Here is a 15,727-nt window from a genome sequence, read left to right as displayed (position 1 = left end):
GGAGGTGGCTATAGAATAACTTATTTTGTAGCTGGCTACGGAATATACTCTCCATATATATATATAGTGCAAAGCACATCTATTATAGCTTTTTCATGAAAAAATCAGGTGTCGAGATATGACACTCCCGCAGCGCTTGGGCCCCTCCGGTTCTACTGTCACCCCACGCCGCTCATCAGGGCGGACGCCGCGCGCCACCTCGTTGTCGCCCCGCCAGCCCGCCGACGCTCCCTCCCTCCCTCCCCCTCCCCGACCTTCGTGCGACCCTGCGCTCCCTAGTGACCCGGCACCCGCTCCCCCACCGGAGACGAGGATGACGACGGCGGCTCCGACGAGGTAGGTCGGTCCTTCTCTGAATGTGAGCCCTTCTCCTCTTCTATATTTGAGCCCTCGTCCTCCTCTGGATCTGAGGAATGCGGCGGTGGCTAAGGTTCCGGCGAGTTCTAGGGTCCTATTTCTTTCTCCCTTCGAGCGAGCTCGAAGGTGATGGGCCAGGGTTGGAGCAGCCTGCACCTTGAACCTATCCCCTTGCTGTTTTTACATCCTTTTTGCAGTTACAATGGTTTTTTTTTGATGTTGCAACATATGATTTTCGAATGTTGCAATGAGATTTTTGGATTGTTGCAACAGATGATTTTCGAATGTTTCCATTACCATGTTTTATGGTTGATTTTGCGATGTTGGAGTACTACTATTTTCGATGTTGTAGTACAAATTTTTCGATGTTGCAGCACATAATTTTTCGATGTTACAGAGTACATGTTTTACGATGTTGCAGCACATAAATTTTTATGTTGCAGTACATGTTTTTCGATGTTGCACTACATATTTTTACGATGTTGCAGTATTCATATTCGATGGTGCACTCCATAGTATTTTCATATGCTTGCGATGTTGCACTTGAAGTGTTTTCGTACTCTTGGGACAGGGGGCACGGTGGGGAAGCAGGGTGACAAAGGGGGCGAGCGGGTTGCATTCTATTCCCGCGGGGGCGGGTGGGTTTGGGAAGGGAGTGACGTTCCGTCCTATTTCCCCGTTGTATTCACGGGGAAAGGGGAGGGAGGCGCGGGCCGGACGGGTTTTGGGAAGGGCGTGGCGTTCGAACGCGTCCGGCGCCATACGTTCGTGCGCTAGGATTAGCGTTGTGAAGATACATCAGTGATACTTATTAGATATGATATAATGTTTTTCTCTCAGAACAAAACAGCATCAGCCAGCCACGAAAACTATCAAGCTAACAGCTGATTACAGGCGCCAGTCTGCGATCCGCGATTCGTGAACAGTGAACACCCGCTAAAACCCTCTTTCTCCTCCTGTCACCGCGGCCCCAACCTGTAATCCCCCGGCGAGCGATGCGGCGGCTGCCGAAATCCCTCCTCCTCGCCCGCCTCTCTAGGCCCCTCCGCCACCGCCCCCCGCTCCCGCTGCTCCACTCTTCGCCTCCCCTGCCCCCACGCCCGGGGCCCCGCCTCCTTCCCTTCTCCACTCAAACCCTAGCCCCGGCTCCTCCTCCTCCCCCTGCGCCCGATGCGGCGTCGACGGCCGAGCCCGCGGGCCTCGCGCTTCTGGCGGCCGCGGAGCTGCGCGAATCCGAGGGCGACCACCAGGAGGCCCTCGGCCTCGCCCTCAAGGCGCTCGCGCCGCTGCAGGCGTCCCACGGCGGGTGGTCGTTCCCCGTCACGCGTGCGCTCCGCCTCGCCGGCGCCGCGGCCGCCCGCGCCGGCAGCCTCAGCGACGCGCTCGAGTCCCTCGGCGCCGCCGCGGAGATCGTCGACTACCTGGCCCCCGCGCGGCGCGAGGGGGTGCCTAAGGAGGTGGTGGCGGTCGGCGCCGCCGTGTACGAGCAGCTGGCGCGCGCCAAGACGGCCATGGGGCACCGGTGGGACGCGGTGGGTGATCTCCAGCGCGCGCTGGACCTGAAGCTCCGGTGTCTGGAGGCAGGGAGCGTGGAGCTTAGGGACGCCTACAGGGACGTCGCTGAGGCCTATGCGGGCGTGCTCGACTTTGACAAGGCGCTGCCATTGTGTTCCAAAGCGTTGGGCATTGCGGAGGGGCAGTTCGGTGAGGACTCGGCAGAAGTGGCTAAGCTCCGGCGACTTCTCATGGCTATCTATACTGGGTTGGGTCGCCATACAGAGGCTCTGGAGCAAATTGAGCTTGCAAGGATGGTATATGAGCGATTGGGACTGAATGTTGAGCTTTCCCAGGCCGAAATTGACGGGGCTAATATCCGTATCTTGTTGGGGAGATCAGAGGAGGCAATGAATGACATTAAGAGGGTGATGCAGCGGGCAGACAAGGAGAGCGAGGAGCGTGCACTGGCATATGTCACAATGGCAAAGATATTGATCTCCGAGGAGAGGGTTTCAGACTCGAAGCGGTGCTTGGAGATTGCCCTGGGGATCATCGACGCAAAGGATTCCATTGACCCTGGCCGGTTTGCTGAGGCATATGCTGAGATATCAATGTTGTATGAGTCGATGGCACAGTTTGAAATGCCTTTGAGCGCGCTTAACATGTCTTTGAGCTTGATGAAGAAAACGCTTGCAATTCTTGAGAGCGCCAAGGAGTTGCATCACATTGAAGGCAGCATCTCAGCAAGGATGGGGTGGCTCCTCCTGCATACTCAAAAAGCTGATGAGTCTGTTCCTTATCTGGAGAGAGCGGTTGATAAGTTGAAGAATTGCTTTGGACCCCGACACTTTGGGTTAGGTTTTGCTTATAGGAATCTGGGGCAGGCCTATCTTGAGATGGACCAACATCAGTCAGCTGTGAAGTTCTACAGACTTGCAATTGATATTATTGAAGCTAAATTTGGACCGACACATGAGGATTCTATTGACACAAAACAGTCCCTTGCAAATGCATACGGACTGATGGGAAGGTAATTCATTCTGCATGCTTATGCTTTGATGACTTGCATTTTTATTGTACCTTTTTGTAATGATATAGACATGCAATCTTAACACTCAACTATTGCCTGTAAGTAAGGCCCTATTTGGATTGACTAACAGCTAATAGTTAGCTGGCTTCTAGTTCACAGCTAATATTAGCTAGCTAATTATTAGTTGGGTGCTGTTTGGATCCACTGCTAAAGGTGGACGCATTGGTGGTTTTGTCTATAACGCCCTTTCTTTTTATTTGCTATTGGTAGGGCACATGGATAAAGGTAGGTTGGAGGGCAAAGTGCCAAAGTGTCTTTTTGCAATATATGAGCTGCTATTAGCTGTGCTAGGATAGCTACTGACATACCCCCTCCATCCCAAAAAGGATGCAATTCTAGGTTTTGTCCGAGTCAAACTATCTTAACTTTGACTAAGTTTGTAGAAAATATTATCGACATTTATGACTTCAAATAGGTATACTATGAAAATATATTCCATGGTGAATTTAACGATATATATTTGGTATGATAAATATTAGTATCTTCTTGTACAAATTTAGTCAAACATAAGAGGGTTTGACTAAACACTATTCTAGAATTGCATCCTTTCTGGGACGGAGGTAGTAGTTGTTAACTGAGTGCCCAGCTAACAATTAGCTGAGTCCGTTTGGATCCACCCCAGCTAATTTTTAGCAGCTAATAGTTAGCTGGTTCCAAACAGGGCCTTAGTGCTCTTGTGCTATCCAAGTGTCCATTGAGTCATTACCCAATATTTTATGGCCTATGTGACCTTATATTTGCTGCTTATCTGTTAAAAAAACTCGACCGCTGCTTGCCTGCTTATCTGTTAGAATAGAATGATTGAATAGAGTTTAAAATTGGTATAGGTAATACTGTAATAGGATGTTGATTAACTGATTAGATACAATCCTTTGTTATTTAGGTACATGTGAGGATGCATTTTAACCCAATTAAAAATCTAATGTTCCAAGAAATGATCCACTGACCTTAGAAACTAATGTCATTGCAATGCTGTAAATAATACCTGTTGTTTTTAAATTTTCTGATACTAGTGATGTTCTGTCTCAATGAATTCCCCTGTTTTAGTGCATGAATATAATAGAACCTGGATGGTGCACCTGTGATCCTAACTTCTTTGCCTATATTTTTGTAATTATAATCACTTTTCTTTTGCTGTAAACACATTTTAGCATAGTGACTCTCAGTGGCTTTACGCTTGATGATGTCAATATATACAACTGAATGCTACATTTGTTTTGTAGGAATGTGTAGCATGATGCCTTGTAGAGTAACTGTTTTTACACCACAGATACTGTTATGGCCATTTATACATTTAATGCTACTTTGGTTGCAGCTACAAACTTGCTATAGACTTTCAAGAACAAGTCATAGATGCCTACAGTAGGTGTGGCAGTGGTGCCTTTGAGGACCTCAGGGAAGCTAATAGGCTTTTAGAGCAGCTCAAGAAGAAGGCCCAAGGATTGCCTCATGCAGTATTTCCTGCATATTCATTGCCGGTTCTACCTGAAAATAATGATTAGTCATCCATCCAATTTAAATGAGTTATTACTGGTAAACTGTTACTTTACAAGTGACCCCTCAAGTTTTTTATTTAGTGCCCTTTTCATTCTTATATATATTCCGTTACTTAGTTGTGGTAGTGTCATCTGCGTGGTCAGAATTGACGTGTTAAGATATCTGTAATTTTGTTGCTGAATGGTAATGAAATTTGGGTTTATCATTATAAAAAAAATGTTATAATTTTGTTGGTGAATGGTAATGAAATTTGGGTTTCTCATTATAAAAAAAATGTTTAGATGCTAGGTTCCCAAGCCTGGTAATCAGGTCCGTAGCCTATCACATAACACGTTTGATAGTTTTAGATCTCATAATTCCCTTTCAATCATGCACAAGGATGATAATCCTTCTGAAGAATTCAGGCCCTGTTCGGAATGTGTGATGTTTTACCTGTTTCTGTGTTTTTATGTGAAATTAAACTGATTTCTGTGAATTCCCTGCATTCCAAATGGACCCTAAATACATCTACATAGCTTCTAGTTTAGGCATCTGGAAATTACATTTTGGTTTTCTGAGTTCCAGATTATGTGGGCAGCTGCTCTTCAGCCAGGATTTCTCATCTTCTTTTGAGATTAATTCTACAGGGGTTAAATGACTAACCATTGTCCTATAAAGGTCCCCGCTCTTACTATTCTGAGTATCTGACGCTGTTTGTATAGCCAAATAGTTCGGTCAGTAAATGCATGCTTGTCTTTGTCCTTACTTTTTCGATTTCATTATTCTCTTCGTGTGGTATTCAGAGATTGTTTGCCTGTGCTTGCATTTTCTGCGTATCTACAAGAGCACATTATTACATACTCAACTGCAAACTGAATGTTGCTCAGCTTGCGAAAAGTATGACCTGAAGTTTTAGCATTCCAGTTGAACTGATTCAGGAAGCTCATGAGTCCATCCTATTCCAGTAGCTGATGGTCCCTCGATCACTAATCACTAAGCATGCCACGGTTTTTATTTCAGAGATGCAGTTCTAGTGACAGCTTGGTGACGATGTTTTCACCTGGACAGTTAGACTACTTTTACGTTTGAGTAACATGCAAACATTTTTGTATTTCTTCCATTATGATATTGATCCTCTATCTTTCATTAAAGATAAGCCTTAAAGTGGCGAAGTTAATGGACCTATATTGCACATCACGGATTGTAACCAAAACAGCAAATCTGCACATTTATGAGAAGATCCTGCACTGACATTAAATACATGGTAAGTTTCTGTTCATGAGCTCATCAGTCTGCAGGCTGTGGTCATGCATGGCTGTGGGGGTACGACTCCGGATACCCACGACAGACCACATGGGCTGCGCCTTCAGGGGCGGTCCAGCCCACAAGACGAAGCCTTGCGGGGCACGACTCTGCTCGGCGCCTCTCGCAAGACACCGGAAAGATATCCTGAAGATACTACGAGATCTGTTAGGATACGTATAATCAAAGATTCTTGTAATATGTTATTACTTTCTGGTTATCTCTTGATCTAACCGACTTGTAACCCTGCCCCTCTGAACTATATAAGGCGGGCAGGGACCTCCTCTAAACTCACTGCAATATCATACGATAGCTAATATAAACCAACAACCACAAGAGTAGGGTATTACGTCATACTGACGGCCTGAACCTGTCTAACGTCATACTGACGGTCTGAACCTGCCTAACTCGTGTGTCTCTATTGCCATCTTGTTTTTTATCACACTGTTTCTTTGCCAATCGATCTATTTCGTGGGATACCCCTCGGAGAACTGTCGACGATATTCTGTCGACAATGGCTATCCTGAGCTCCTCCATAGGAGTATGCATCAGAGATGGCTGCTCTGATAGTTAATGGCGCCTGCTGCAGCAGCGCTGGTTGACTGTTCAGTAACATCAGACATCCCCAGAGATCACTGCATCAGTCATGTTCTCTAAACTTCCAGTACCCCTCTGGTGCAATCTGCTCAGCTCTTTCACTGCATCCATCATTTTGTTGCCTCAACAGTTGCATGCCCTCAGAGATCGGCAGGAACGCAGAACTACACAATAAATTCAATCTTTAGCTGTTTTGGAATGTGTCGATCTTGATGTATTTTTGTCAGGTAGGTACATAATGTGAATAAAGACAGGAAGTTACTCTGCAGTGTTGTTTAGTCATGCAATCAATGATACCTTCAGTTTATTCGTTTGATGGCAACTGGATGTATATGTTTGGCAAGTTGGAAGCATGAGAAACATCAATTCAGTAACTTCACTGAAGTGGGACCGTGGACAGTTGATAATGCATTCTGCACTGCTACATTTCATGATTATGTTTGTCATCAATTTAGTTATCTTGGCGGCAACACTCTGATGTGCTGCATCACATTGAGAAAAGAGCTCATAAACCTTACTCTGAAGGGAGTATCCAAAATGCCGACTGCTACATTTCCTCCCATGCGTTAATAGTGTTAGGTTTCGTTTTAGGTATATTCATCAGATCGGGATACTTAGCATAGTAGGAGTAGGTGTTCAGGGATCACAGAGAGGCAGAGAGAGAGAGGTGATAGGTGGCAAACCATCGAATGCCGTAGTTGTCGAAGCTCCGGCCGGGGTTTCATTGACGGACGCCATCTGCGCGCCGGCGGCGACGTTCGGTGGAGAGGGAGTTGGCGCTGTGGCATCCTCGGTGGCGGCGTGCGTGTCGGGTGGCGTTGCCGGCGTCGGTGGTGCTTCCCGTCGCTGGCAGCGCCCCTTCTCAAGATCGGGTCTAGGGATAGGATGTCGGTGGGGTGATTGGCGGCGTGGTGAACCTCGTACTGCGAGCCCCGGCCCCCACCTTTCCTTTATAGCGCTGTGCGACGGGGGCCCACCAACCATGTAGGGTTGGACGCCCCCGATCAGGGCACGAGGACAAGGCCCAGTTAGGCCGTGGGAGATCAATCCTAACATTCTCCCCCTTGATCTCTCATCTATCCTTCGTTCTTTAATTTCATACTCAAAATTTTCAATTCATATTTTTCTTGCTTCCATCCTATTTCATCACAGATTAGTGCATAGAACTGTCCCATCGTCACAGCAATTAGTGCCGTTAGACTAACAGCCACAATACACTTCTCCGTTTTGAAATGTAAACTTTCTTTGGACCCTTTGTATGTTCGGGAATCATAGGCTTTCCCTTAAACCCATGCCGGCTACGTGTTCTCTGAACACGTTGGGTGGTAAGCCCTTTGTGAGCGGATCCGCGATCATTTTCTCTGTACTTATATGCTCAAGATTTATTATATGATCCCGAACTTTATCTTTCACAACATAGTACTTTATGTCAATGTGTTTGGCAGCACCACTTGACCTATTGTTGTGAGCATACTGTACTGCTGGGTTGTTATCACAATACAACCTCAGTGGTTCATTTATATCATCAATCACTTTCAATCCGGGTATAAATTTCTTCAGCCAATTCACCTGCCCCATTGCCTCATAGCATGCTACAAACTCGGCATACATTGTCGAGGATGTAGTCACGGTTTGTTTGGAGCTTTTCCACGATATAGCCCCTCCTGCGAGAGTAAATACATATCCTGACGTGGATTTTCTTTCATCTCTCGCATAATCAGAATCTGAATACCCCTCTATCTGTAGGGAATCAGATCTTCTATACGTAAGCATGAGGCCTTTCGTACCCTGCAAATAACGCAGGACTTTCTTCACTAATTTCCAATGTTCAATTCCTGCATTCTTTTGATATCTACCAAGTAACCCGGTCACAAAAGCTAAGTCAGGACGTGTACACACTTGAGCATATTGTAAACTTCCAACAGCTGAAGCATACGGTACTGCTTTCATTCGGTCAATTTTATATTGGTTCTTGGGACACTGATGTTCCCCAAATCTATCGTCCTTGACTATAGGAGCAGGTGAAGGACTGCACGCATGCATACTAAATTTCTTCAGGACCTTTTCTATGTATGCCTTTTGCGATAATCCTAGAACCCCTTTTCTCCTGTCTCGGTGAATCTCTATTCCCAAAACGAACGAGGCCTCACCAAGATCTTTCATATCAAAGTTTGAGGACAAGAATTTCTTCGTTTCCATTAGTAGATTGATATCACTACTAGCAAGCAAGATATCATCCACATACAAAATTAGGAATATGTACTTTCCATTCCTGAACTTTGCATAAACGCAATTGTCCTCAACATTTTCTTCAAACCAAAAACCTTTTATCGTTCTATCAAACTTCAAATACCACTGTCTTGAAGCTTGCTTCAATCCGTAGATTGGTTTCTTCAGGCGACATCCCATATTTTCCTTTCCTTTTACGACAAAACCTTTCGGTTGTGCCATATAAACATTTTCTTCCAAATCTCCGTTTAGGAAAGTCGTCTTTACATCCATTTGATGTAACTCCAAATCATAGTGGGCTACAAGTGCCATTATAATTCTGAAGGAATCTTTACATGAGACTGGAGAAAACGTCTCATTGTAATCAATCCATTCTCTTTGCGTGAAGCCTTTCGCCACAAGTCGCGCTTTAAATCTTTCTATATTCCTTTGGGAGTCATATTTCATTTTGTAGACCCATTTACAGCCTACTGTTTTGGCTCCTTTAGGAATATTTTCTAAGTCCCAAACTTTATTGGTACTCATTGATTTTAATTCATCTTCCATGGCCTTAAGCCACTTTAATGAGTGGTCGCTTCTCATGGCTTCTTCAAATGAGGTGGGATCATCCCCCATCTGACATTCTTCTGTTTCATAAACTTCATAGTCATCAGTAATAGCTGATCTTCTTATTCTTTGAGACCTTCTAGGTGCCTCCGGCACTTGTTCCATATTTGGCTGTTGTTGTTCTTCCTCATGTGCAACATTTGGTTCTATAGGTTCCTCAAGGATAGGTTCCTCAAGGACAGGTTCCTCATGTTCATTCATTGTCGCCACATGAGAACTTGCAACAGGTGTTGGCACTACAGTGTCCTGCACTGTCGGTGCAACAGCAGCAGGTAGCGTGAAGAATGGTTCTTCAACCATCGGAGTGGGTACATGTACCCGCTTCTCCTGTAGGCTGATTTCTCGTGCTACCATACTCCCCCCTGATCATGTTATCCTCTAAGAACACAGCGTGTCTTGTTTCTACAATCTTCGTATGTCTGTCAGGACAATAGAAGCGATATCCTTTCGATCTTTCTGGATAGCCAATAAAATGGCAGCTGACTGTCTTTGAGTCTAACTTTCCTATGTTTGGGTTAAACACTTTTGTCTTAGCTGGACAGCCCCACACACGCAAATGGTTGAGTGAGGGTTCCCTTCCTGTCCATAATTCATACGGTGTTTTAGGCACCGATTTACTTGGTACTCGATTAAGTATGTGAATGGCGGTTTTCAGTGCCTCCATCCATAAACTAATCGGTAATGTGGAGTAACTCATCATGCTTCTTACCATATCCTATTAAGGTACGGTTACGTCTTTCAAGCCACTCCTATTCTGCTGAGGCTTCCTCTGGTGTGGAGTACTGAGCAACTATGCTATTTTCCTATAGGAACCTTGCGAATGGTCTAGGAATTTGGCCATATGGGGTATGTCGCCTATAGTACTCTCCACCTCGGTCTGATCGTACTATCATGATTTTCTTATTGTGCTGATTTTCAACTTTAGCTTTAAATATTTTGAATTTATCCGATGCTTCCGATCTTTCTTTAATTGGATAAATATTGCCATAACGAGAGTAGTCGTCTGTGAATGTTATAAACGAGTCATAACCATCCACACTTTTCACAGGAAAAGGACCACATATATCTGTGTGGATTATTTCTAAAATTCCTGTGCTTCATTTGGCATCTTTCTTAATTTTCTTGACATACTTTCCTTTGATGCAATCAATACATTGCTCTAAATCTAAAAATTCTAAGTGCGGGAGAATTGATTCTTTAACCAATCGTTCCATTCTCTCCCTCGAAATATGGCCCAAGCGACAATGCCATAATTTCGAAGAGATAGTATCAATTCTCTTCCGCTTCTTAGTTACATCCGCAGATGGGGAATCATTCACATTCTCATCACATACATTGTTCGCATTCTCAGCAAGAGATAATAAATAAAGCTTGTCTTGTCGGAAGACAAGACCAACACATTTATTATTAACCAGTATCTTATACTTGCCATCACCAAAATAGCAATCAATTCCATCATCATCAAGTTTCGAAACACTTATCAAATTTCTACGCAAAGAGGGAACATAAAGTACTTCTTTAAGTCTAAGTACAAAACCATTATTCAATTCTAAAGAAAAACTCCAATGGCTTCAACATTGGCTTGCACTCCATTTGCAACTTTAATCGTTCTTTCTCCTCTTTGCAAGGTTCTCGTCCCACTTAACCCCTGTAAAGAATTTGCAACATGAGTAGTTGCTCTTGAATCAACCCACCAAGTGGATTTATCATAACATAAATACAGGGATTCATCTACAAATATAATAAATTCATCACCTTTCTTTAGCAGAGATTTCAGGAAGTCTGGACAATCCCTCTTGTAGTGTCCCTTCTTAAAGTAGTGCTTGCACTGATCTTTTTCAGCTCCACCATACTGCTGATTCTCAGAATCCTGGGGTTTCTTTCCCTGTGAACTGGAGGAAGAGGTCTTATCCTACTTAGGTTTCCCTTGTGGTTTAGAATTCTTGCCATTAAAGTTATTTCTTTTGTTGTCCTTCACAAAATGAGCAGATTCACCTTGTGAGGATTTTATCCTCTCCTCTTCTATGCCCCATTTTTCAGGCTGCATATTGTAATTCACAATAAAGGTGTCATATTCTTTCGGCAAAGAAGCAAAAATCAAATGAATCAGGAAATCCTCCTCCTTCAAATTCATTTCTTTTAGCTTAGATGCCGTAGTGTTCATCTTCAAAATGTGCTCTCTTATGCTACCACCTGTGAATTTCTCATTCACAAGCTTCTTAATCAGTAAACTTACTGTGGCCTTGGTAGACCCAGTAAACTAACTCTTGATTTTCTCAAGATATTCTTTGGCAGTAGCACATTCAGGGATTGAGCCCTTTATCTGTTCTTCTATGGTGGCTTTGGCTACCAACAGACACTTGCGGTTGGAGAGAGTCAATTGCCTATGTTCAAGGTCATATTTCATTCTTATTTCAGCATGATTACGCTTTCGAGAAGCGAAATCAGCGTCAGATTCATTGTCACCTCTCACCGGGTCCTCTGGCTCAGTAGGACACGGTGAGGTGATGGCAAAATCGACCTCTCCCAACGCAAGTTCCAATTCATACTTCTTCCGCCACACACGGTGATTGGTTCCGTTGAGTGTCGGGATGTTGGCAATGTTCACAATGCATTTGCCTCCTGAAATCACACCAGGGTAAGTAAAAAACATTTATACATAAAATTCCATGCTTTAACTCAACGTTGGTCAAATTAAAACTTATAATTCATCCATGCAAATATTTTACATCACCGTTGGGCAGAAGTAAAATTAATGCACAATTTCTCATAGATCAAAATTATAATATTGTTATTAACAATGTTGGTCAGAAAATAACAATATCATATTTGCATCAAAATTATCAGAAATTCATTTCTCTTAAAATTAAATTATCCCGTTGGTTCAAATTTAATCAAAGAGAACAATAATTATCATGCACAGCGGAAACATTAATAATCTTTTCATATTATTATTTTTCAGAAGCACTAAAAAATTCACTGTTTTCTGAGCAAAATATCGTTGGATAAAATTTGCACAGAAAAAATTATATCAAAATCATTCAAATTCATCAAAATATGCATTAAAATTGCTCCTGGAAAATAATAAAAATTTTCTTTTACTTCAGCCCAGCGCGGCCCAGCTCTCCCAAGCGCGTGGCCCGGCTCGCAGCCCCAGCGCGGCCCAGCTCGCCAGCAGCGCACGGCCTGGCCAGCAGCCCCAGCACGGGCCCAGCTCGCCAGCAGCGCGCGGCCTGGCCAGCAGCCCCAGCGCGGCCCAGCTCGCCCAGAGCACGCGCTCTAGGGTTTCACCCCAGCGCAGCCGCATCTCGACCGTTCGTCATATCCGACGGCTGTCCGGTGATTTCGCCAGATCAAAACAGCAGCTGACCTCCGCCCCCGAAAACCCTAGAGTTCATTTCCTTTCTTCTTCCCCCGCCTCTCTCAGTGGCACAGCAGTGGTGGTATGCATGGCGACCGGCCACCACCGGCAAGGAGGAAAAGCACCCACCGGAGCAGGGTACCTCGTCGGAGCAAATCCGGCCACCCCGCCACTTCTTCTTCCTCCCTCCCCTTTTCTGTTAGCCAAGCACAAAACAGCAGCAGCTGGCGGCCACCCATGGCGGCCGGAGGAGAGGAAACGACGGTGCCGCCGCAGAGCTTCTCGCTGGCGCGCGCGTTCGCCCAAGGCTGAGCGTGCCGTCGTCGAGTTGCCCTGCGTCGGTGCCCTGACCGGCGTCTTCGTTAGTCGGTCCGGGTTCTAGCCCCGCACGTCGGCGAGGGCCGACGGCTCGTTCTTTGTCCCGCGCGGTGGCGATGCCGCCGGCGAGATTAGGGCCCAGGTAAGACCCCATTCATCCATTCATGTTAGGGTTAGGGTTCGACCCTTCTTTCTTTCTTCTTCCCCTTTTCTCTCTTTCGGATTTGTGTCTAGGGTTCTCGAATCCGACCCTCCCTTTTCCCCTTCTTCAATCCCTTCTTCAGATTTGATTTGGGGAATTAGGGTGAGGTCTTAGGGTTCGGTTTTCTATTTTCTTTCCCGATCTGCATCAGATCGGTCGGTTTCACTTACCCGATCTGATTTCTTGTCGAACCGTGGCTCCGGTACCATTGTTAGGTTTTGTTTTAGGTATATTCATCAGATCGGGATACTTAGCATAGTAGGAGTAGGTGTTCGGGATCACAGAGAGGCAGAGAGAGAGAGAGAGAGAGAGGTGATAGGTGGCAAACCATCGAATGCCGTAGTTGTCGAAGCTCCGGCCGGGGTTTCGTTGACGGACGCCATCTGCGCGTCCGGCAAGCGATGTTCGGTGGAGAGGGAGTCGGCGTTGTGGCGTCCTCGGTGGCGGCGTGCGCGTCGGGTGGCGTTGCCGGCGTCGGTGGTGCTTCCCGTCGCTGGCAGCGCCCCTTCTCAAGATCGGGTCTAGGGATAGGATGTCGGTGGGGTGACTGGCGGCGCGGTGAACCTCGTACTGCGAGCCCCGGCCCCCACCTTTCCTTTATAGCGCTGTGCGACGGGGGTCCACCAACCATGTAGGGTTGGGCGCCCCCGATCAGGGCGCGAGGGCCTAACTGGTGGGAGATCAATCCTAACAAATAGATCTCAGTTAATCTTATTGTGGTTTGCTGGATACAAGTTAATGTTAGCATTGGGCGATGGTCACACATGTTGGCAGGCAGGTCTGGCCCAAGTGATGGAGGCTGGCAGGCGAAAGGCATTCAGAAGAGTGTGTTACCGGCTGGAATCCCAATGGTAAGTTTCTGTTCATGAGCTCATCAGTCTGCAGGCTGTGGTCATGCATGGCTGTCCTGAGCTCCTCCATAGGAGTATGCATCAGAGATGGCTTCTCTGATAGTTAATGGCGCCTGCTGCAGCAGCGCTGGTTGACTGTTCAGTAACATCAGACATCCCCAGAGATCACTGCGTCAGTCATGTTCTCTAAACTTCCAGTACCCCTATGGTGCAAGCTGCTCAGCTCTTTCACTGCATCCATCATTTTGTTGCCTCAACAGTTGCATGCCCTCAGAGATCGGCAGAACGCAGAACTACACATTTTTGTCATCTGTTTGTCTTCAGTTGACATTGATTGCCGGTTTGGATATGAGTGCAATGCACTCAAACATTTGGTGATGGATAGCGAGGATTGGATGATTGGATGTGATGTGATTCCTCCTTAACATGGCTACCCCACTTTTCCTCCTTAACATGTGCATTGGATATCACCACCACACAGTGGAGGAAAGTAGGAAACTGGGTACGCACTAGGCAACCCTGACTGTTTTTGTGCAGGTTCAGTGGCTACACAGTTTCCTTCATTCCTCAGCTGTGCTACTGGATTACTAATAACGCATGGGCTTGGCTATCTCATTGCTATAGGAATGTCTCCACCACTCCACCCTATTTCTGCTACCTTGGACCAAGTCTTGTGAGGTTTGTCAAGTATACTACTTTTGCTGCTTTGGGGTAAGAGATTTGTTTGATTGTTTCTGACGCCCCCGAGGCCCCGACTGACTGATGGTTGTTCTCTTTCCATGGTCACACAGTTGCCGTTCAGCCGTTGTCAGGCCCAGGCCCTTAAGTGGAGCGTGAGGTCGTTATGTATCTGTCTGGTCGTCTATATGCTGGTGTTTGGAAATCAAGCAGCCCCTCTGCTCCCCTTTGCATCGCTTGTCAGTACAGTCCGTCATCTTTCAGTGCTGTTGGTAGGCCCATTTTCCGGCCTTGGCTTGTTTATTTGGTAATAATGAAACTGAAAGCTGTAGGGATACAGAGAGGACTGTCGTGCACAAGCAAAGAAAGGGCTACAACAATAGTGTTAGTTACTCTACTTGATTTTCAGGGTAAAGGCTCAATCATCATCATCATCTCAACAGGGTGGAACATTCCAAGTCTATTACAAGATCTCAGAACTATGACCGACAATATCGTTTGGCAACCTTCAGATACCTACTAGTGAACTCCTTCACTTACCGTGTTACTGTAAACAGCAAGTGGAGTAGAGTACAACCCACAATCCAGGTGCTTGTCTGCTAGTAAATGTCACTGGTGAAACTGTAGTCGCAACCAATTAGTACAGCAGTGTAGCTCCCCTTGCTCATGGGCTATCATGAGCGAGGGTGTTAGACACAAGATCTATATCAGCAGCGGCCAACGCTGAATCCGCAATCGTCCCTAGTGGTCAATATTGTACAGTCGAAGAGACCATAACATGCACGTCCATTGGCTTACTCTCTTTTCATGAGGTGTACCTGCAAGGGTTTTCATGATAGCAAACGACAATCTGTTGCTGAGAGCCTCTGGTAAGCTCATGCATAAGCTACAGGAAGGACAGCTATGAACATGTCCCAGCCCAGTGGCAACCTCCAAGATCCTCTCGTCGCTGCCCAAGTGTCAGGAAATCTAGTGGCCTTGTGACTTGTGAGGGGGCGTCGTGGTCGCGGACAAAATTGTATATCCGTATGGCCTTGTTCTGCATGTGACGGTGTCGCCATGTTCGTGCATGGCGTATTTGGTGCATCTGGGAGAGCATGGCTTTCTTTCCAGTGTACGTGTTGCTGATTTTACTTATCATATCAGGGTTATATTTGGATAAA

At 45.9% G+C, this 15,727-nt stretch overlaps 1 protein-coding gene across 1 annotated transcript; it reads left to right on the top strand.

The window, feature by feature from the left end:
• Positions 1–1,273: 1,273 nt before the first annotated feature.
• Positions 1,274–6,075, top strand: LOC136507721 (protein KINESIN LIGHT CHAIN-RELATED 1-like). Its single transcript, XM_066502357.1, has 2 exons — positions 1,274–2,884; positions 4,260–6,075. The coding sequence occupies exons 1-2, from the start codon at positions 1,353–1,355 to the stop codon at positions 4,444–4,446; spliced, it is 1,719 nt and encodes a 572-aa protein (XP_066358454.1). The 5' UTR covers positions 1,274–1,352; the 3' UTR covers positions 4,447–6,075.
• Positions 6,076–15,727: the final 9,652 nt, after the last annotated feature.

This window comes from Miscanthus floridulus, chromosome 1, assembly GCF_019320115.1.
Source record: "Miscanthus floridulus cultivar M001 chromosome 1, ASM1932011v1, whole genome shotgun sequence".
In the NCBI taxonomy this organism is placed as follows: Eukaryota; Viridiplantae; Streptophyta; class Magnoliopsida; order Poales; family Poaceae; genus Miscanthus; species Miscanthus floridulus.
This window is presented reverse-complemented; position numbering and strand designations above follow the sequence as displayed.